Source organism: Danio aesculapii, chromosome 14, assembly GCF_903798145.1.
Source record: "Danio aesculapii chromosome 14, fDanAes4.1, whole genome shotgun sequence".
Lineage (NCBI taxonomy): Eukaryota > Metazoa > Chordata > Actinopteri > Cypriniformes > Danionidae > Danio > Danio aesculapii.
The window spans coordinates 47227400-47249671 of NC_079448.1; the positions used below are offsets into that span (position 1 = coordinate 47227400).

General features: G+C 35.4%; 1 protein-coding gene across 1 annotated transcript in view; it reads left to right on the top strand.

The window, feature by feature from the left end:
- The window catches only part of atp8a1 (ATPase phospholipid transporting 8A1), a 336556-nt gene that overhangs the window by 284014 nt on the left and 30270 nt on the right, over positions 1-22272 (top strand). Inside the window, exons 30-33 of the mRNA XM_056471711.1 lie at positions 2142-2220; positions 10260-10321; positions 10652-10708; positions 14137-14244. Coding sequence (XP_056327686.1) covers positions 2142-2220; positions 10260-10321; positions 10652-10708; positions 14137-14244 — 306 coding nt within the window. The remainder of the gene's footprint in view (positions 1-2141; positions 2221-10259; positions 10322-10651; positions 10709-14136; positions 14245-22272) is intronic.

Here is a 22272-nt window from a genome sequence, read left to right on the forward strand (position 1 = left end):
TGTTTTTACAAGTTAGTACTTTTTTCAAGATACTAGTATTCAGATTAAAATGCTATTTAAAGGATTAACTGGGTTAATTAGGTAATTTATTAAATTATAGCAATTTGTTCTTTAGCCAATTGAAAATAATATATAGTTGAAGTCAGAATTATTAGCCCCCCTGAATTATTAGCCCCCCTGTTAATTTATTTTCCCCAATTTCTGTTTAACGGAGAGAACATTTTCACATTTCTAAACAGAATAGTTTTATTTCTAATAATATATTAATATTCTAAATAATATTTGACTAGATCTTTTTCAAGACACTTCTATACAGCTTAACGTGACACTTAAAGGCTTAACTAGGTTAATCAGATTAACTAGGCAGGTTAGGGTAATTATGCAAGTTATTGTATAACAATATAACAAATAAGCAAGAAGTATATAAGAAAGAAATGAAAATTTCCTTGCTCTGTTAAACATCATTTGGGAAATACCTAAAAGAGAAAAATAAATCCAAGGGGGGTGGGGGGGGGGGGCTAATAATTCTGACTTCAACTGTATATTTATTAAGGGGTCTAATAATAATGACCAGGGCCAAATTGCATTACGTCAGTCACATCTTTTTCATTCTCCAATCAAATAAAAGCAGACGCGGGGTTTCCGTTGAGATGACAGCAGTGTTTGTGTTGTCAAGACGATTATGGAGATTTTTAAAGATAAAGGGGAGACTAGTGGTCCCTGTTTCAAGTCATCCAACGTAGGTGAATCTGCTTGTTAAGTGCGAAGCGCCTTCCAGGTTCAAGCGCTCTCTCAAACTGTATAGGGAGACTCGACAAATGGTAATAATAAACGTTTACAAAGCGATGTAATACCTTCGAAAATCATGATCGCAGTATATATGTCCATGCCTAATATCCGATGGGCTGAAAGTGATAAATATTTTATAAATTGTTAAAATGTTGGTATTTGTGATGCAGCAAGTCCAGAGACTGTTGTGTACACCATGATTTTATATAGAATTCACTTTAATGTGTGATAGGACTAAAAAGTGGAATAAACGAATATTTTCTCAGTTCAAATGAGTAGCGGCTTGGACCCGGAAACAGTATTTCATACGTCACCACTTAACAAGCGGATAAGCAGCACGCAAAATGCTCGCGGCCATTAGTAAATCATTCAAAAGAAGGCACCTCTCCACACAAATAGCACTTTGGTTTGATCGACCCCCTTAACTAGGTTGTTTAAAGACTTGGCTAGGATAATTAAGCATGTTATTGGAAAACTGATAAAGTCCTTAAAATTGTTTTTTAAAAATTTAAAACACCATATATTTCAGCCAAACTTAAAAAAGCAAAACTTACTGTCTACATTTGCATAACTAGATAAATAGACTTGATGGGCTAAAAAAAATGCAGAAATCTGCATATGCAGATTCTGTGTGGACCTTAAAATATATTTTTAAAAATGTAAAAACTGCTTTTATTCCAGCCAAACTAAAAGAAACGAGACTTTAATAGAAAAAATATTATAGCAAATACTGTGATTATTTATTTATGTATTTTATTTATATTTTTATATTTATTTATTTATTTTTTTTTTTGATCTGTTAAACATCACTTGGGAAATATTTAAAAAAGTAAACACTTTAGGTCACTATTTACAGTATTAACAAACCATTAACTAGCACTACTAGCTTAAAAACAACTTCTTAGCTGTTTATTAATGGTTAGTAAGGTAGAACCTGGGTTTAGGCTTTGATTAGGGCTGCAGAATAAGATCATACTTCATAACTACTAATAAACGGTTAAAATCTTAATAATAGGCAGGTCATAAGTGAGTAGTTAATTACATAAATTGTGATCTAAACTAAAGCGTTACCAAAAAGAATCAAAATTTCACTGGAGGCTAAATTATTTAGTCTTCAACTGTAGTTGGCGTGTTTCCCCTATGGGTTTTTCCAGCTCGCTCCGCACGGATATACAAAGTGTCTGTCAGCAGGGTGGCCATTGAGCGCGGAGGCCTGACAAACTTCCACTTAGCCTGGTGCTGAGCACGCACAAAGGCCTGGGGTCAGGGGTCAGCGGCAGGGTCAGGGTGGCCGTCGTCTTTCTCATGCCTCTGTGTCTTTCTCCTCGCCCCCTCCTCCATCTGTCCTGCAGGTCTTCTGGGCTCATTGTCTGAACGGCCTGTTTCACTCCGTCATCCTCTTCTGGTTCCCTCTCAAGGCCTTCCAGCACGGTAAGCACACACTATGTACTTTTTTTTTTTTTTGGTTTTGTTTTTTGAGGTCAGTGAGTGTCAGGCTCACTCTCACTTTGGCTTCTCGTTGGCCATCATAAGTATAGTTGAAGTCTGAATTATTAGCTCTCCTGAATTTATTAATTTTTCCCCAATTTGTGTTTAACATTTCTAAACATAATAGTTTTAAAAACGAATTTAATAACTCCGATTTGTTTTATCTTTGCCATGATGACAGTACATAATATTTTACTAGATATTTTTTCAACACACTAGTATTCAGCTCAAAGTGATATAAAAACTTAACTAAACTACCTGACAAAAGTCACCTATCCAAGTTTTAGGAACAACACATATTAACTTGACTTCTAGTTGATCATTTGGTATCAGAAGTGGCTTATATGAAAGGTAAAGGCCTCTAGATTACGCTTATTTGACCAAAATAAAATATGATCATGCCTTGATTTTTAATTATTTAATTAGGACAGTAAGGTCTAACTTTGCTTAGACAAAAGTCTTGTCACTTAACAGAAATAATGTCCAGTATAGAATATAAAGTCATGGTGCAGTGGAAAAAGACTTAATATTGTGTATGACTCCCATGAGCTTGGAGGACTGCATCCATACATCTCTGCAATAATAAAATCATTAATAAAATTAATAAAATCATCTGGAATTGCAAAGAAAGCGTTCTTGCAGGACTCCCAGAGTTCATCAAGATTCGTTGGATTCATCTTCAATGCCTTCTCTTCATTTTACCCAAGGCATGCTCAATAATGTTCATGTCTGGTGACTGGGCTGGTCAACCTGGAGCACCTGGACCTTTTTTGCTTTAAGGAACTTTGATGTGGAGACTGAAGTATGAGAAGGAGCGCTATCCTGCTGAAGAATTTGCCCTGTCCTGTGGTTTGTAATGTCATGAGCAGCACAAATGTCTTGATACCTCAGGTTGTTGATGTTGCCATCCGCTCCATCAACCCCAAACCATGATTTTTCTTTCACCAAACTTGACTGATTTCTGTGAGAATCTTGGGTGCATGCGGGTTCCAATAGGTGTTCAGCAGTATTTGTTGTGATTGGGATGCAGTTCAACAGATGATTCATCAGATAAATCGACCTTCTGCCACTTGTCCAAATGATCAACTAGAAGTCAAGTTATTATTTGTTGCTCTTACATCTGGAATCGACGACGAGACTTTTGTCAGGTAGTGTAGGTTAATTAAGGTAATTAGACAAGTTAGAGTAATTAGGCAAATCATTGTATAACGACGGTTTGTTCTGTAGACAATCGGAAAAAAATTTGCTTAAGGGGGCTGATAATATTGACCCTAAAATGTTTGGGGTTTTTATTAAAAACTGCTTTTATTATAGCCTAAATAAAACTTTATTATAGGAAATACTGTGTAAAATTCCTTTCTCTTTTAAACATCATTTTGAATAGTTGAAAAAGAAAAAACACTGTAGAGTTAGTAATTTTGACTTTTACTGTGTCAGGATCACTTGCACTAATTCCTACACACTCAAAGCAATGGATCGTGCAAAAGTCAAAATTCTGTCATTAATTCTGTTCTTCAAATCTTGTTTGACTTTATTTCTTCCACAAAACACACTCACATGTTTAATTTTTTTAATTATGGCTGTCGATTTAACTTATTATTTATATTAATTAGTTATGGAGCAATATAATGTATTCAAATTTGTAATGCACCTATCCTGAACATGATGCAAGACAACAGGACAAAACTGCATGATGAAGTTGATATAATTTCAAATATGTTCCTAATATTCAAGATCCTGAGGCAAAATGGCTTGTACAAGGCTTTTGCCCCATGTTTGTTTCGTATTATACAGCTAAAAATATTACCTGAGCTGCACATGCAATGTTTAAGTGATTTTTTTTTTGTGCTGGCTTTGTCCTGAATAGCATGAGTGGACACATAAATGTGAGTGAATGATCTGTTTAAAGGAATCAAATGGGTTAATGAGTCATTAAGACATTAACGTATATGGCTTGTTTTAGTTTATCTGCAGTATAATTGTATAAAACATTTGTGTCATATAATGTTTAAGCTAAATTGTCATCATTTACTTGCCATCATTATAAAATCAACCATTGTTGCCGCCAATAGCCTAGTGGTTAAGTGCGCTGACATTTACTCTAGCACCATGGTGCTCATGGCGACCCGAGTTCGATTCCCGGCTCGAGGTCCTTTGCCGACCCTTCCCCTCTCTCTTCTCCCAATACTTTCCTGTCTGTAACCTCCACTGTCCTATCCTAATTAAAGGTGAGAACCCTAAAAATAATTATATATAAAAAAAGATATAAACCATTTTGGAATAAACAGTCTGTAAGTATTGTATAATATTTATTTGCAATTAATTGATCTTCGGATCATGTAATTAATGTAAAAATGTATCATTTGACTGCACTTATTTGTCAATAATACAACTGAATGTGGACTCTATTGCTGTATGTCAGGGGTTTTCAAACTTTTAGGATACAGCCCCCCCCCCAAATTTGTTCAGTTTCACACTGTGGAGCTAACGTTAATCATATTCCCTCTAGTGAATGCATAAAAATTATCATCCTAATTTACTCGAGTGCACGCCTCAATGTCTCGCGTCCCCCTCAATAGGTGCTGGCGCGCCCCACAGTTTGAAAACCCATTACTATGTAATATACTTTCTGAAAATTACATTCCCATTACAGTCTAGTCTCATTTTGTAAATTTGTTTTCAGATTATTTTTTATCATTATTTGGAAACATTGGTGGAAACGTGTTTAGACTTAATTTGTTCCAAAATGAAAAGTAATTATACGTTTAGTCCGTGTTCACTTACCATTCATATTAAATCTGAACCTAAAGATCATGAGACTCATCATATTTGCATACAGAATGATATTTTTATCAGTTTACAGCTTGTTAAAGCTTTTAAAATGTAAGTGTAAAAGTACAAGTGGCACTAACTATTCCTCTGTCACACACACAGATAAAGTTTCTGGGTCACACTTTATTCCAATGGTCCGTTTGTTGAATTTAGTTACATTGCATCTACATGCCAAATAATTCTCATTAGATTATAAGTAGACTGTTAGGTTGGGGTTAGGGTTAGTGTAGACTGACATGTACTTGCAAAGTTTCTTATAGTCAGTTAAATATCTGTTGAAGGAGCAGTATCAGCAGATATTATGCAGACAGTCTACTAATGCTCACATGGACCATCAAAATAAAGTGTTACCAATTTCCTACACTTTATTGTGCCGTAATTTGCAACATAACTATTATAGCGGGTTTTCCATCCTAACATGAAGTGAATCTTAAAATCCCAAATGTGAATTAGATGCATTTGCATCAAGTTAATAGAGTGGCTAACTGTAGTATTGGTCACCTAGCAACTAACAGTAAACAAAGGCAAGCAGAATGAACACAACTGATAACTGTCACATGGGTGTAATAGTCACTACGCCAGAGTTTAATTAGCAATTGCATTTCCATCTGTAAAAACCTTTGTTAATTAAGGGATATTTATTTGAAATGCTGCATTTCCTTTGCTCTTTTCTCATGCCATACTTCAAAATGCGCATTAACACCGGCTGACGGTAAAACAGATTATGCTAAGAAAAGTGGTTTCATCTTGTGAAGTCGTGTCCTGTATTTGCTATGCTTAGATCACACCAGAGCTCCCTTTAATGAAACCAAAACAAGTGTGAACAAACATCGAGTTCCTTGAATCTGTCGTGTGGCTTCAGAGAAGCTGTATATACAAGTCATATGGACAGCTTTAATGAAGCTTAGTAGTAAATAATGACACAGTTTCATTCTTTGGTAAACTTTGAGGCATACTTTTAATACTGTTACTTTTAGTACATGTCTGAATAAGTTTAAGCATGTACAAATGAGTGTGAATCGCGTGAACAGATTGTGTGTGTGTGTGTGCGCGCGTGTCTGTGTGTGTATGTCAGCACAAATATCTGGCTGACTTCAGGACCACACAGTCAGATTCAGACCTGCTCTTTAAACAAAGCACTGGAGACTCTCTGACTGACAGCTTCTCAGCACCACACACACACACACCTTCCTGATCCACATGTGGTGTCCTTTGTGTTGCACGGTGCCAAAGCACGTATGCTTGTGGATCATCCGCGCTCACTCACAATCGAAGAATGACTAATAGTCCTGAAATAAAGCACACTAGTTGATCTGAAATAATGGAAAATATCATATATTTGTTAATAAAAGGCAGTTTTCATTCCATCTGCCACTTTCTTTGGAAACTGTTGTCAGTTTTTTGTAATTCAAATGAATGTTCCCAGCTCTGTTTTTCCCACATAATAAAAATATGACAATACATTCATTAATTTTCCTTCGGCTTAATGCCTTATTTATCAGGGGCCACAGCTCCGGCATATGTTTTACGCAGCATATGGCATTACGGCATTACGGCATATGTTTTTCCCTTCCAGCCGCAACCCAGTACTGAAAAACACCCATACACTCTCACATTCACACATACACACACACTCATACACTATTGCCAATTTTATTTACCCAATTCACTTATAGCGCATGTCTTTGGACTGTGGGTTAAACCGGAGCACCAGGAGGAAGCCCATACGAACATGGGGATAAAATGCAAACTCCACACAGACATGCCAACTGGCACATCTGGGACTCAAACCAGCAACCTTCTTGCTGTGGGGCGACAGTAGATAAATTCTGGATACATTTAAACTGACATTTGGATTAAACCAAACTGAATCACTGTTGAAAGCTGGTCCACTGAAGAACAGCTCCAATAAAGCACAGCTCCATCAACCTGAACCAAAGCAAACCAGTGGCGAGAGTGACAAGAAACCAAAACTCCACCAGTTGACGGATATGGAAAGTAAACCTTAAGGAGAAACCAGGCTCAGCTGTGGTCTCTCCAGGAATCAGTCTTGAACTTGACTCATTGATTACCATCAACCATCTGCTCTGGAAACGGGCCGGATCCAAGATTATGGGAACTTTGGTATAAGGAGAAACAGACAGACTATACTTCAATGAAGATAAACAGTAGTCAGCATTTGAAGTGGATCAAAACGTTTTCTCAAAATTATTTAGATTAATATATATTTATATTATTATCAAAGTTTTTGATCCAGTTCAACTGTATTTCATTTTTCATTTCAGGGCAAAAACACAATGGTATACCGTTTTTAAACACTCCAACACCCTGCTAACTACTAAGCCACTGTGCCACATCACAATACATCCAATTAAAAGAATCGTTATCTTGCTTTTTTATGTTCCGATGCATAATGTTGTGAAACTCAGTTTTGTGAGTTCTAGAAGTTGTTAAATCAAATCAGTTACTGTTAATGCAAAAATGATTTTTTAAATAAATAAGTTTACATTATAGTATATTTATCATCTTCATTTTTGTGATAAAATTGTCCACTCATACATTTTTATGCATACCTATTGCATGTACACTACAGGGCAAAAGTTTAAGGTCAGGTTTTTTTTTTCATGTTTTATTTTTGAAAGAAAATGATTCTGTTTATCAAGGCAGCATTTATTAAATGTAAAAAAAAATTATATATTTATTACTATTTTAAATAACTGCTTATTGTATGTACATTTGAAGTCATAATAATAATAATATCTTATTTAAGAATTATTAGCCACCCCCCCCCCTAAATTATTAGCCCCCCTGTTTATTTTTTCCTCAATTTCTGTTTAACTGAGAGAACATTTTTTCAACACATTTCTAAACATAATAGTTTTAATAACTCTTAAGTTTTAATAATCTCTAATAACTGATTTATTTTATCTGTGCCATGATGACAGTACATGATATTTGACTAAATGTTTTTAAGACAGTTACAGTATATACACCTTAAAGTGACATTTAATGGCTTAACTAGGTTAATTAGGTTAACTAGGCAGGTTAGGGTAATTATTGTATGAGGCAAGTTATTGTTTAACGATGGTTTGTTCTGTAGACTGTTGAAAAATATAGCTTAAAGGGGCTAATAATTTTGACTTTAAAATGTTTTTTAAAAAGTTAAAAACTGCTTTTATTCTAGCCGAAATAAAACACCTAAAACTTTCTCCAAAATAAAAAATATTATCAGACATACTGTGAAAATTGCCTAGCTTTGTTAAACATAATTTGGGAAATATTTAAAAAAGAAAACAAAATTCAAAGGGGGGTTAGTCATATTTGCTTTAATTAGTATTACATCAATAATAATAATAATAATAATAATAATAATAATAACAATAATAATAAATATTAAAAGTGATTTCTGAAGGATCATGTGACTAAAGACTGGCGTAATTTTGACCGGTAGTGCATGTACATGCCAAATGTTGTATTCATTTAAGGATGTTTTCTAAAGCAATTAACACAATCGAAATGCTAAAAACTCAATACAACACTTGTGTTTTCGGCTTCCACTCGAAGCGTTTGGATCAACAAAAATCTTAATACCAGGTTTACACAAAGTTTTATAAAATAACACATCCTAGATGCAAGAAAAGCTTTACATTCAAGTTAAAAGTACTATATTTTTGTACTGATATCACTTGTAAAAACAAAAAAAAATGAATACAAAAATAATCAGATTTGCAGGTGGTTTAAAAGAGAACTAGAAACTGTGTTTGTGTATTAAGAATGCAGAAAATGTACTAAACTGAGATATTTACACTTTACGATTAGCTAGCAGTAGTAGGTAATTAGTACCCTGTAAAAAAAAAATCTGTAAATTAGCAATTTTTTGTATTTTGTGATTCATATTTTAATATTTTTTATTTTCCTTCATTTATTCATGCTTTTGAATCACGTTATAAGACCATAATAATTCTTCTAAATTCATCTTTTGACATTGAAAAGTAAAATAAAGTGACTTTTATGAACATTTTAAACAGTTAAAAGTGATATTTTGTCTGGTTTGGTGTTGTATACTACGCTACAAAAACCTTGTAATAAATTGCCAGTACATTTTCTGTTATAATACAGATTAATTTCTCTACAGTATATATTATTTCTTAAACATTATATTATTTCAAACTACTAAAATGTCAATAAATGTCACTACAAGAGTTCACACTTAGCTGATGATTGATTAAGCTTGTATGGCATGCTGTCCCGGGAGAGAGCCCTGAGCTCATAAGATCCTCAAGCCCGGAGCTCCCTCCCGTTTGCAAGGCGAGAGGGGAGTTTGAGCTCAGGTAGATCTGGAGAATTCCCCTGTTGTAGTAGCTAATGTACAGATAGTGATTGCTGTTCAGAGATAACTGCTTAATAGGTGTCTATGCTGCTAATTTAATGATTAATCAATTAACTTAAGTTGCATGTTTTTGGACGGTGAGAGGAACCCGGGGGAAACTCCGCACAGAAATGTCAGCTGGCTTGGTAAGGACTAGAACCAGTGACATTCTTGCTGTGAGGCAACAGTGCTAACCACTGGGCCACCGTGCCACCCATATAGGAAAGGAGGAGTAGGGGTGGAAGGGGGGATTCTCCAAAACGAAGATGGCTGTTATATGAAACGTAGAGTATTTATAGTGGCTTAGGAATCGTCTGATTGGTGAATCTTAAACTGGATAATGCAGGACCAGCCGCAAGCAACCATAAGCACGGGATCCTCTCGAAATTAGTTTATAAATAAACTTCACTTTGTCAAACTGTAAAGTTGACTTTTCAACATCAAAAATCGACAGAGCAGAGCTCAACATCCCATAATGCAATTCACAACCGTAAATAAACGGAAATCACAGAAACTGTTAATTAACAGATATGTTTTACAGTGTAGTTACAAATAACCCGGTAACTCTAGTAATTCATCTTCAACATCACCATCTTTTAATGTAAATGTTCATTCTGCTCTTCATATCTGTTTGAAAGTTAGCTGTCCAGCCCTCTTGAGCTCAACATCTTAATGGAGTATTATCTAGTACTGTCCTGCTGACCTGTGTGTGTGTGCCTGTGTGTGTGTGTTAGCATGCGATCCTTCACTCTAAAAGCCTTCTTGTTGATTCTCCCCACAGATACGGTCTTTGGAAACGGAAAGACACCAGACTATCTCCTGTTAGGCAACATGGTTTATACAGTAAGTGCATTTGGTTCCCTCAGATCCTCACAAAGCGTCTCTGTGTTCTGCCCGTCGCTTGACACTCTGTCCCGGTTGTCCCGCTGTGAAATGTTCCTTCTGTGTCGACTCTGGCTGCGTCGAGGATTTTCACTCCTTTTTTTTTTTCTCCAAACTCTTTATGCACTGACACAAAACCCAAGCTTGATCTGCTGTATTTCAAGCTCCACTTCAAACAGCATGTGTTTGGACGTTCCTGTCTGTCATTAGATCTGAGCTCTGTATAATCTCCACTGTTTATATGTGTGTATGCAAACTCCGATAAGAGCCTGTGTCGTCTTTCTTTCTCAGTTCGTGGTGATCACGGTGTGTCTGAAGGCCGGATTGGAGACGTCGTCCTGGACTATGGTGAGCGTGCAGCAGCTCTTTCTCTCCCATTTCACTGTGTCCTCCCATTTCCTTTGACTTCATTGTCCGTTTATGAGTAGGAACACGCTCCTCCACCCCATCACTCTTCACTATCGGCCTTTTCTCCTGCTGTTGATCTCATGGAAAAGTGTTTGGAGATGATGTCATGGTCGCGTCGCTAATCAAAGCACTTATTCAGATGTGCAGTTACTGTATAGCACGGTGTTATACAGCTGAAGTCAAAATTATTGTGAATTTTATTTTTCAAATATTTCCCAGATGACGTTTAATGTCAAGTAGTGGTGTAGTCCTAAAAAAAAGGTGGTGTACTATTACCCACCCAACCCGCCCATGCTGTTTTATAATTTTATCTGAACGTTTCAGCGAGACATCATTCAGTTAACTTCGAAAAACCCACGAAATTTTCTCACAGCTGCTGTGGTCGTCAGGGGGCGGGGAATGGCGCAAAATATAAACAAAAATGCACCAATTATTGCGCAATTATTGATCCTCAGAAGTCGTAATACCCAAACAGCTAGTGGAAAAAAGTAGGCATACTGAGTATACGTGCATATAGCCACGACTACACCACTGATGTCAAGGAATTTTTCACAGTATTTCCTACAGTATAATATTTTTTCTTCAGGAGAAAGTCTTAAATGCTTTATTTCAGCTAGAATAAAAGAAGTTTCATTTTTTTTAACCATTTTAAGGTCAATATTATCAGCCCCCTTAAACAATATTTTTACATTGGCCACAGAACAAACCACTGTTATACAATGACTTGCCTAATTAACCTAGTTAAGTATTTAAATGTCACTTTAAGCTGAATACTAGTATCTTGAAAAATATCTAGTAAAATATTATGTGCTGTCATCATGGCAAAGATAAAAGAAATCAGTTATTAGAAATGAGTTATTAAAACTACAGTATTATGTTTCTTCTTTCCATTAAACAGAAATTGGGGGGAAAATTATACAGAGTAATAATTCTGACTTCAACTCTATCTGATCCTGGACCACAAAAACCAAAAAAGTCTTGTGTTGCACGGGTGTTTTTTGGCAAAAGACAAAAATATATCATAAGAGTTAAAATTCTTGTTGTTTTTTAAGCTAAAAATCATTAGAATATTAATTAAAGGTCATGTTCTGTGAATATATTTTGTAATTTTCCTTTACCAGCAAGATCTAAAAACATAATTAATAATTAATATTTAACTTCAAATGATTATTTTTTCAGTATTTTTTTAGTATTTGCATTTTTTACCCTCAGATTCAATAATTGTATCTCAGGCAAATATTGTCCTATTTTAACAATCTGTATACATCAATGGAAAGCTTATTTATTCAGCTTTCAGGTAATGTATAAATCTCAGTTTCCAAAAATTGACACTGGTCCAGGGGAAAATGACCAGGTCCAGGGTCACATATTACTATTAGAAACTATATTAATCCTACTACAGCACTTGCAAATGTGTATTAGTAAATCTCTTTTTTTTTAAGTCTGACAATGTTTTCTTTCAAAATTTCAAATATTAATATAAATAAAATTCTAAAATATAAATTGTCATTTATAGTAATAATTTTTATACACAAAATGACAATCAGTCAGAATAATGAATGTTTTCATTTTGTTGTGGCTGAAAATCAGGATTTTTTTCCCTCCTAATATTGATTTCGTACCTGCTGAATTAAAACATTAATATTATGTTATGCAAAAATGTCAACTCTATCTGACCCTGGACCACAAAAACCAAAAAAGTCTTGTGTTGCACGGGTGTTTTTTTGGCAATAGACAAAAATATATCATAAGAGTTAAAATTCTTGTTATTTTTTAAGCTAAAAATCATTAGAATATTAATTAAAGGTCATGTTCTGTGAATATATTTAGTAATTTTCCTTTACCAGCAAGATCTAAAAACATAATTTTTGATTAGGGTTATGCATTGCTATGTACTTAATATTTAACTTCAAATTATTATTATTTTTTTTTTTCAGTATTTTTTTAGTATTTGCATTTTTTACCCTCAGATTCAATAATTGTATCTCAGGCAAATATTGTCCTATTTTAACAATCTGTATACAGCAATGGAAAGCTTATTTATTCAGCTTTCAGGTAATGTATAAATCTCAATTTCCAAAAACTGACACTGGTCCAGGAGAAAATGACGAGGTCCAGGGTCACATATTACTATTAGAAACTGTATTAATCCTACTACAGCACTTGCAAATGTATATTAGTAAATATATATATTTTTTTAAGTCTGATGACATTTTCTTTCAAAATTTCAAAAATTAATATAAATAAAATTCTAAAATATAAATTGTCATTTATAGTAATCATTTTTATACACAAAATGACAATCAGTCAGAATAATGAATGTTTTCATTTTGTTGTGGCTGAAAATCTGGATTTTTTTCCTCCTCATATTGATTTCGTACCTGCTGAATTAAAACATTAATATTATGTTATGCAAAAATGAAAGTAAACATGGCATATTTTTTGCAATGTTCTTAAATGAAAGCTTTAAAATGATTTGCTCAAAATGAGAACAAAATAATGTATTGTTAATAAACTACAGTATGAATACACTGAATGACATTTTATAAATCATAGTACAAAAATGTATGATAGTCCCTTAATTATCAGGGGTTGGCACAGCGGAATGAACCGCTGTCTATTCCGGCATATGTTTTACACAGCGGATGCCCTTCCAGCCACATCCCAGTACTAGGAAACACCCACACACTCTCCGATTTACGCACACACACTCATACACTATGGCCAATTTAGTTTATCCACTTCACCTATAGAGCATGTCTTTGGACTGTGAGGAAAACCGGAGCATTAGGAGGAAAACCACGCAAGCACAGGAAGAACACGCAAACTCCTGATGGACAATATTGTCATAAAAATGACTTAAAAGAATTAATTCTAATGTGCACTTAAAATACTAAATGTAATGCTCTGTTGGGCTTTAACTTGTTTGAAAACCACATAATGTCTTTGAGCCATATATGCTGTATAAATATATACGCATGCCACTGTAAATGACGACATGATTGTTAAAGTGTGCACTATTTTGTTTAGTTTATTTTTCACTGCACTGCTCTGCATTTTGCAAGTAAACTTCACACACATGATATTTGTGTGGTTTTCATTCTCACATGTTTCCAATGTTTCACATGTGCAAATTTCAAGCCTCAGATGCTTGATCATGTGATTAAACCAAAACACATGGGTGGGACATGCTCCCATATGTGCCCGCTTGTGATTTAGCATGTGTTGATGTAAAATTCATGAGCGTTCAGTGTTGTTGTTATGCGTGTTCCTAGTCTGCAATTATAATGCAGCCCTCAGATGAGGTTTTTGTGTGTGAGTGTGTTTATCGGCTAAATGAGGTCTGTGTGTTTATTTCTGTTGTACAGTTCAGCCATATTGCCATCTGGGGCAGCATTGGATTGTGGGTCGTCTTCTTTGGCATCTACTCGTCTTTGTGGCCGCTGATTCCACTGGCACCAGATATGTCAGGAGAGGTATGACCTGCTTTACAAACCACAACAGAAAGTTCAAAATCCTTCTCCTTAAAGAAACTTTTTCGGCTTATTCCCTGATTTATCAGGGGTTACCACAGCAAAATGAACAACCAATTACTCTGGCATATGTTTATGTGGCTCCTTTTGAAATCTTTTGCCATATTGCAAACGTTTGGGTAAGAAAAGTTTTTTATTTTATTCATTTTTAAGAAAGTATTACTATTAATAAGTTTAAAAGGATACTTTAAATTGATTAAAAGTAACAAACTCCAAATTTTTATGCTACAAAATAATTCTGTCGAGTTTTTGTGCTCAATTAATAACCTGTTGTCAACATTAATAATAAGATTTGCAATTCAGTTTTGTTATCTGTAGTAACTGTGAAATTCATTCATTCATTCATTTTCTTTTTGGCTTAGTCCCTTTATTAATCCGGGGTCACCACAGCGGAATGAACCGCCAACTTACCCAGCACATTTTTACGCAGCGGATGCCCTTCCAGCCGCAACCCTTCTCTGGGAAACATCCATACACGCTCATTCACACTCACACACCATGGACAATTTAGCTGACTCAATTCACCTGTACCGCATGTCTTTGGACTGTGAGGGAAAACCGGAGCACCCGGAGGAAACCCATGCGAACGCAGGGAGAACATGCAAACTCCACACTGAAACGTCAACTGACCCAGTCGAGGCTCGAACCAGCGACCTTCTTGCTGTGAGGCGACAGCGCTACCTACTGCGCCACTGCGTCGCCCGTGAAATGAAATTGGAGGGAGCTATTTTAAACAGTTTTTTCTCCTTAAATTGTGAGTATTTTTCTTAAAGAGCTATTGCAAATGTATTAACAGACACAAAAATTGAGATCTGTCTTGCTAATTTTAATATCTTGTAATGAGGAAGTAGTTTTAGCAACTTTTGTTGTTTCTAATATTGTATAAACTTTATAGATAATATATACTATAAAATACAAAATTAATTGAATTCTATTATAATCAGACTCAAATAATTTTGAAATGGTTTAAGATGAAATCGTAACTAGATTTCTCGTTGAGGTGAAAAGTTGTCTCGTGAATTATGATCTGATGTTATGATGGAGGGTGAGGGTGAATTTAGCAATGAAGATTGGAGGCAGGATTGGATTTAAACTACACATCAAGTGCTTTGCACACACCTAGCAGCCCGGGCTGCCTCGATGTTGTGTCACTCGTTTGCTTGGGCAGGTGTGACGTAACCGCCTTTTTCACCGTAGTTCAAAGATTGCCGCATCCAAAAGCAGAAGCTGCTACAACTGCTGCTACACAAATTAGCGACGGCTCGTAACCATGCGATGGAATAGCACTTTAGATGTGCTGAAAGTCATAATCGTTATAAACACAAATGGAATCAAGACATGTGGAGTATTCCTATTTTAGTCGAATTATTGAAGTCAAGTGCAGGACAAACATGTAAACGGCAAATGTCATCAAACTATCACCGTCATGTTTGATGCATTTTGCGACAGGAAAAGGCATACACACACAGCTGTTTGACACTATTGTCTGCACCTATCGAGTCAGTAAAGGACCACAGACACACACATCTCCTCCGGGTGTGCACACACACAGTGAACTCCTGGAGACACACACCATGATCATCATCATCCCTGAACACACATTAAAAAGCGTTTAATTTGTGTAAAGGAGTTCGATTTCTCATGTAAATTGGTACAGGGGGAGAAGCCAGTCAGTAGAGTTTATAGCTAAATATTTAGCAGTGTTTGCATGTCCTTTATGGCATAGAATTCATTAAAATGAAATAAAATACCATTCATTACAAGTTGGTTAAAAAGCACCTAAATTGTTTTGCATTTTGTGAATTTTATTTAATTTTTTTAATATTTACTTTTGTTTTGTCCCAGTTGAACAAAAATCTGTTCTCCAATATTATTATATATAAATGATATATAAACATTATTTTACATTCATATATTAGCAAAATATCTAGAAGCGTTTGCATGTCCTTTACTGCATAGAATTCATTAAAATAGAAGTAAAATAACTTTTAAAAAGTTATTTTTTAAAAAGTACCTAAATAGTTTTGCATTTTGTGATTTTTATTTTTTATTTATTTATTTTTTTCAGTTGAATAAAAGATTATTTTCCATTGATACATTTCATCATTGAAGATTTCTTAAGAATAGGGTAAAAATCTTGTCTCGTCTCGTTCTCGTGAACCCAACCTCGTGTCTCATCTCGTCTCGTGGAGTAAGCGTCTCGTCACACCCCTAGTATTTAGCTTTTCTATCTTATTTTGTCATTTTTTATTTAATTATTTTCTGAAAACCAGCCTTTGTAAACATAGGATTTTATCAATTTTATTTAGAAATATCTTATTGCTACCAAAAATGATTTGGAATTTATTTATATATATATATATATATATATATATATATATATATATATATATATATATATATATATATATATATATATATATTCATCACGGGGATACAGATAATGCAGTCAATTTGTACATAAATAAATGTACTTCTATATGTCCAGAAGTGTCCACATTAATTAAGACACTTATACAGAATAGAAATTGATACAGTTCGAAACGTAGCACAGTGCTGATTTAGTAAATGCACAGCTAAACAATATGCTAATTGTGGCCGTTAACATAACATTATCCCAAGTTGTCACAAATAAAACAGTGCATGGGAAACGGCTTTGGTTGACGTGTTAGTTGCAGTGCACTATGCAACTAGCTATTGTAAACAAGCTAACGTTAATTAGATAAGTAATATTTTAATCGCTAATATAGCAGATTTATGAAAAATTACATCTGTGATCAGCAGTTTTGCCGCAATTAATTTATGAATGAGTGTGCATTAACTACTTTAAAGAGAATCACTTTATTTACTGTGAATAAAACACCCTACTTACTGACATTCAACATTAACTGAGCCACAGCTACACACCTGACTCGTACTGTATGTGTAGAGTAGGTGAGATGAGCTGGGAAAGCAGGCAGTGGGCTGAAAGTGAGAAAGCGGAGGGGGAGCTCAACTGTTTCTAAATGCATTTTTTGCGGGGGGTTTTTTGTTTGTTTTTTTATCTACTTAAACAATTATTTTAGGTATACATACATTTATTTTTCACAATAGAGAATGCTATTTTTTTTTGGTGGGACAACTCTCAGATGGGGCGGTAATGTCAACTCCATCCACCCTACTTTGGTGCATTTTAACATAAGAGATTTATCAAACAAATATTTTTATTTAAAGTAATATTTAAGTCACCAAACCTCATTAGAAATAGAAAAATAAAACATTTAAATGCATGCTAAATAAAAAAAAAAATTATATATTTCTCTTCAGTTTAGCTCGTTTTACATTTTTATTTAATATTTTCACTAACATATAAATTTGGACTTCTAATTTTTGCAATTATCGTAAGTTATTTTGTAAGATTAGCTCCAGATTTGGCTTCAGTACTAATGTATAACTACTGCATATACAGAAATAAAATATTGTAATGCGTCCTATAAAAATATATATTTTAATTTAAATTATTAGAGAACTTTGCCAAGTTAATATGAGGCACTCTCAACCCATCCTCAGCCCTGTGGCTCTGTGTGTGTCAGGTGATATTAAACACGCTCAGACCACCCTCTCTCAGGCCTGGGGCTCATCACTATCAGTGCCATAATCTGAGCATGAAGAGTTTGTGTGTGGAAACTCTACACCTCTGCCAGGCCTCGGGCTCCACAGGCCTCGCTCTTTTCTCACCTCATAATCTCCTAATGGGGCCTAATAGACCCTATTTGTGTCACCTGTGATGAAGAGCAGCCTAAAAACATCCAGTCGGTCCTGTGATTATAGTAGTTTCTTACAGAGGTTAATCACGTTCACAGTATGTTCAGACTAGGGAGATGCAATATTTATCATCTATCATACCACAGTGTTTGCTGTGTTTTTTTTTATATTTTTTTTTTTAGTTTGTTATTGTTACTTCAGAAATGTTTCTATGAAAGTATATATCCATATGTATGTTTACATAACTGAGTAATGTTTGACAAAACAGCATAATCACTACCTGACGAAAGTCTTGTCATCAATCCCAATTGAAAGAGCAACAAATAATAAGTTGACTTCTAGTTGGTCACTTGGAAAAGTGGCAGAAGGTAGATCATCTTTTGAACTGCATCCCAATCATCACAAGTACTGCATAAACCCGCATGGACCCATGATTCTAACAGAAATCGGTCAAGTTGGGTGAAGAAAAAAAAATGGTTTGGGGATGGATGTGGAGTGGATGGCAACATCAACAGCCTGAGGTACCAAGATATTTGTGCTGCCCATTACATTACAAACCACAGGAGAGAGTAAATTCTCCAGCAGGATAGCGCTCCTTCTCATACTTCAGCCTCCAGACCAAAGTACCTGAAAGCAAAGAAGGTCAAGGTGCTCCAGGATTGGCCAGCCCAGTCACCAGACATAAACATTATTGAGCATGTCTGGGGTAAGATGAAGAAGGAGGCATTGGAGATGAATCCAAAGACTCGTGATGAACTCTTTGTCATTCCAGATGACTTTATTAATAAGTGATTTGAGTCATTGCAGAGATGTATGGATGCAGTCCTCCAAGCTCATGGGAGTCATACGCAATATTAAGTCTTTTTCCACTGCACCGTGACTTTATATTCTATACTGGACATTATTTCTGTTCAGTGACAAGACTTTTGTCTAAGCAAAGTCAGACTTTACTGTCCTAATTAAATAATTACAAATATAAATAATTAAAATCTTTTTTTTTTTGGTCAAATAAGCGTAATCTAGAAGCCTTTGCCTCTCATATAAGCCACTTCTGATACCAAATGATCAACAAGTCAAGGCATTGATTGTTGTTACTAAATTTTGAATAGGCTACAAGACTTTTGTCAGTTAGTGTATGTTTGTTGTGAATATGCGCCCTCTTGTGGTGAAAATGACATACTATGACTTTAAATACCATGTAAATATTGTTATTGAATGATTGTTTTGCCAATATTGCATACTAGTTCATGCTAAATACTCTCCATGTTTTTTTTTTTTTTTCCTGAGCGGCTAGCGTTGTGTAACAGTAACCTGTTCCTCTCAGATGTGTCCAGCACAGCCGTCCTCAATGGCCAGTCAAGTGGGCTCTTTTATCAGCCCTACATGTAGTGTAGTCGAGTCTATCAGACCCCAGAGGCTCAGCGTAACACAATGCCGATGGGAACCACAGTGACGGCACTACATCAGAGCACAACTGTGACAAGAAAGAGAGAGCACACCTGAACACAGATGAACTCTGGGTCTCCAGCGCCTGAAGGACTGGAGACAAAGACCTGTAAATCTTATGAAAAGAGTTAAAAGACTAGGCTAATTAGTCCCGTTGACACGCATATGACAAAGCATTATTATTTGAACATGTTCCTTAGTATTCCTTTGAAGTGCATTGAAGAGGCATGCAAATATATTGGTGTATTCATATAGAATAGCTAATCCCAGAGTTACAGAACCCACATTTTTAAAAGAAATGAATTCAGATGTTTAAATGAGTTGTGAATTGGCATTTAGAAACTTTTATTAGATTCTCATGTTATGTTAAAGGCGACTTATTATGCAAAAATCACTTTTATAAATGGTTTAAACACAGTTGTGTGGCAACAGTGTTAATATAACCAGCTTCTAATGGTAACAATGAATTAATTCTATTTTTTATGATCACACTTCATAAAAACAGTCTGCAGAAACACTTTTTGATTGACATTCTCCCTTGTACGTGTCATCAGAGGGGGAAAGTCCCGCCCATTAGTCTCTCCCTCATTAGCATAAACAGCCCTGAGTGGGAAGCAGCCGTCCGCCATTAGAGTTTTCACCTGTTGAAGATAATGTCAGCAACTAAGAAGATTATAAATGTGGAGTTTTAGGATAGATTGCTGCATTTTGAGACACTTTTTTTTGTCATTTTTAGTTTTTAAACACTTTTACTAAACAAATTCCAGTATGTGCATTAAAAAAATCATGTGATTTTGTTATGAGAGATCATGTGATGATAAAAATGTGTGTGAATGGACAAACCGGCAGGCTGAGCACACTGTAAAACATCTGAAATGTTGTTTTGGTCATTCTAAAACACAGGTACCATTTCAGCATTAGTGTTATTAGTTTATTAATCACCTCCAGTATTATCAAGAGCATCTCTGCTTCTCATCTCACGCCTTCAAACACACCACATGTATCTTGCGTGTCTGCATTTATCCTCTGAGGCACAAGTCATTTATTAAATACAGAGAAGATTCACGCAGCTTCTCCTACCGCAGTCAATTCCATTTTTACTTTGGCTATTTGGCACCAGTTAATCAGGAAGTGTCGATTTTGTTTACTTTGACATATTGGATGGAAACGCTGCTTTATTCGCACAACGTTTTTGCGATATTCCAGTTTTCTGCTTAAATTTGATTTTTATCTTTGGATGGAAACATAGCTAATGGTGGCATTTAATTTACAAAATCTAAACACTAACCCATTCACTAGTCAGCTTTTTTTGAGCAGCGATACTCAATAATTGTAACGAGCTACTAAAGCCCTCTCATATAAAGAAAGCGAAGAGTATGTCTTTGATCTATCTTTCTCCCACAATACTTCAGACAGTTTTATCACACCCTGTTTCACTCAAGATACTGCGCTTGACATGAAGAGCCTGCCGATTACCCAACTATCACTTCACCTGCCATTACAAAGCTCCCCTCGTCTCACACACCTGTTAAAAACACACATTCAGTCATGTCATGCATGCTCTGAACAGACGCGCATCATATCCGGCTTCCACAGGCATGCAGAATTTAGATAACACGCAGAGAAAGTCTGAACGGATAAAACGAGCGCTACAAGCATGCATAGAAGAGCTTTAGATGTCAGAGCCGTGATGTAACGGCAGTGAAGGTGTGCTCTGGCACATTCCTCTCCATTCTTCCGTTGAGTGCAGCAGACAGCTCTGTTTTATTCAGCTGCACCTGGTATCTGTGTTAGACAGGCCATTCATCTTCTTCCATCTCTTTGATGTACGAGATTTCACCTTTAGAGACTTGTTCTCTCCCTATCAGCAGATAAAACGACAGGCTACTGCTGCTCTTGTAGACACTGCTTACTGGAAACACTCTTTGTGTGTGTTTGTACTGGTTTTGGTGGTTTTCAGGAACAGAAATTTGTATATTAATATAGTTATGACCAGAGTTGGGTGTAACGCGTTCCACAGTGACACGCTACTTATATATAATTATAATGACATTTTTTGAGGAACGCAGTAATGTAATGAATTACATTTTAAATGAGTGTCATTTGATTACAGTTACTAAAGTCAATGTTAGTGCATTACTTACATTACAAATATAGTTTTTAGGAGAAAAAAATGCTTCATTTAAATCACGTTTTCTGCTGCAACATCAGTTAATAAGCGTGTGTTTTTAAATAGCTGGAGAATGTGAGCTGAAGTGGTTGCTGTTGCCAATGTATAATGTGGTTACAGACATTACTTGGATTTCATTAAGCTTAAAAACAAAAATATTGCTGTGAAATGCAGTCTGTCCAGTCTCTAAAGAACTTTCGACTGCTTTTAACTCAGCCAGCAACTTGTTCAAGCAATTGAAAAGAAAGCGTTCTACACTCTCAGAAAAAATGGTACAATGTTGTACCAAGAAGGTACAAACCCTTGTCACTGGGGCAATACCTTTTTATAGAACAGAAATGTACCTCAAGACAAAAAAACTAATTTGTACCATTACAATTTGTACCTTTAAGGACCTGATTTGTACCATGGGAAACCAAAATGTCCCTTTGTTTTTTAAGACCTGCAGATACAATATTGTACCTTCATCAAAGGTACAAATCTGATCCACGAAGGCACCACTACTGTGACAAGACACTTTGTACCTTAACAGTGTCAATGTCTTCCTTCAAGAACTATTTAAAGGCATTTTGCTTCATCCAAAATGTGTCAATTTATTTTCAGTAAATATG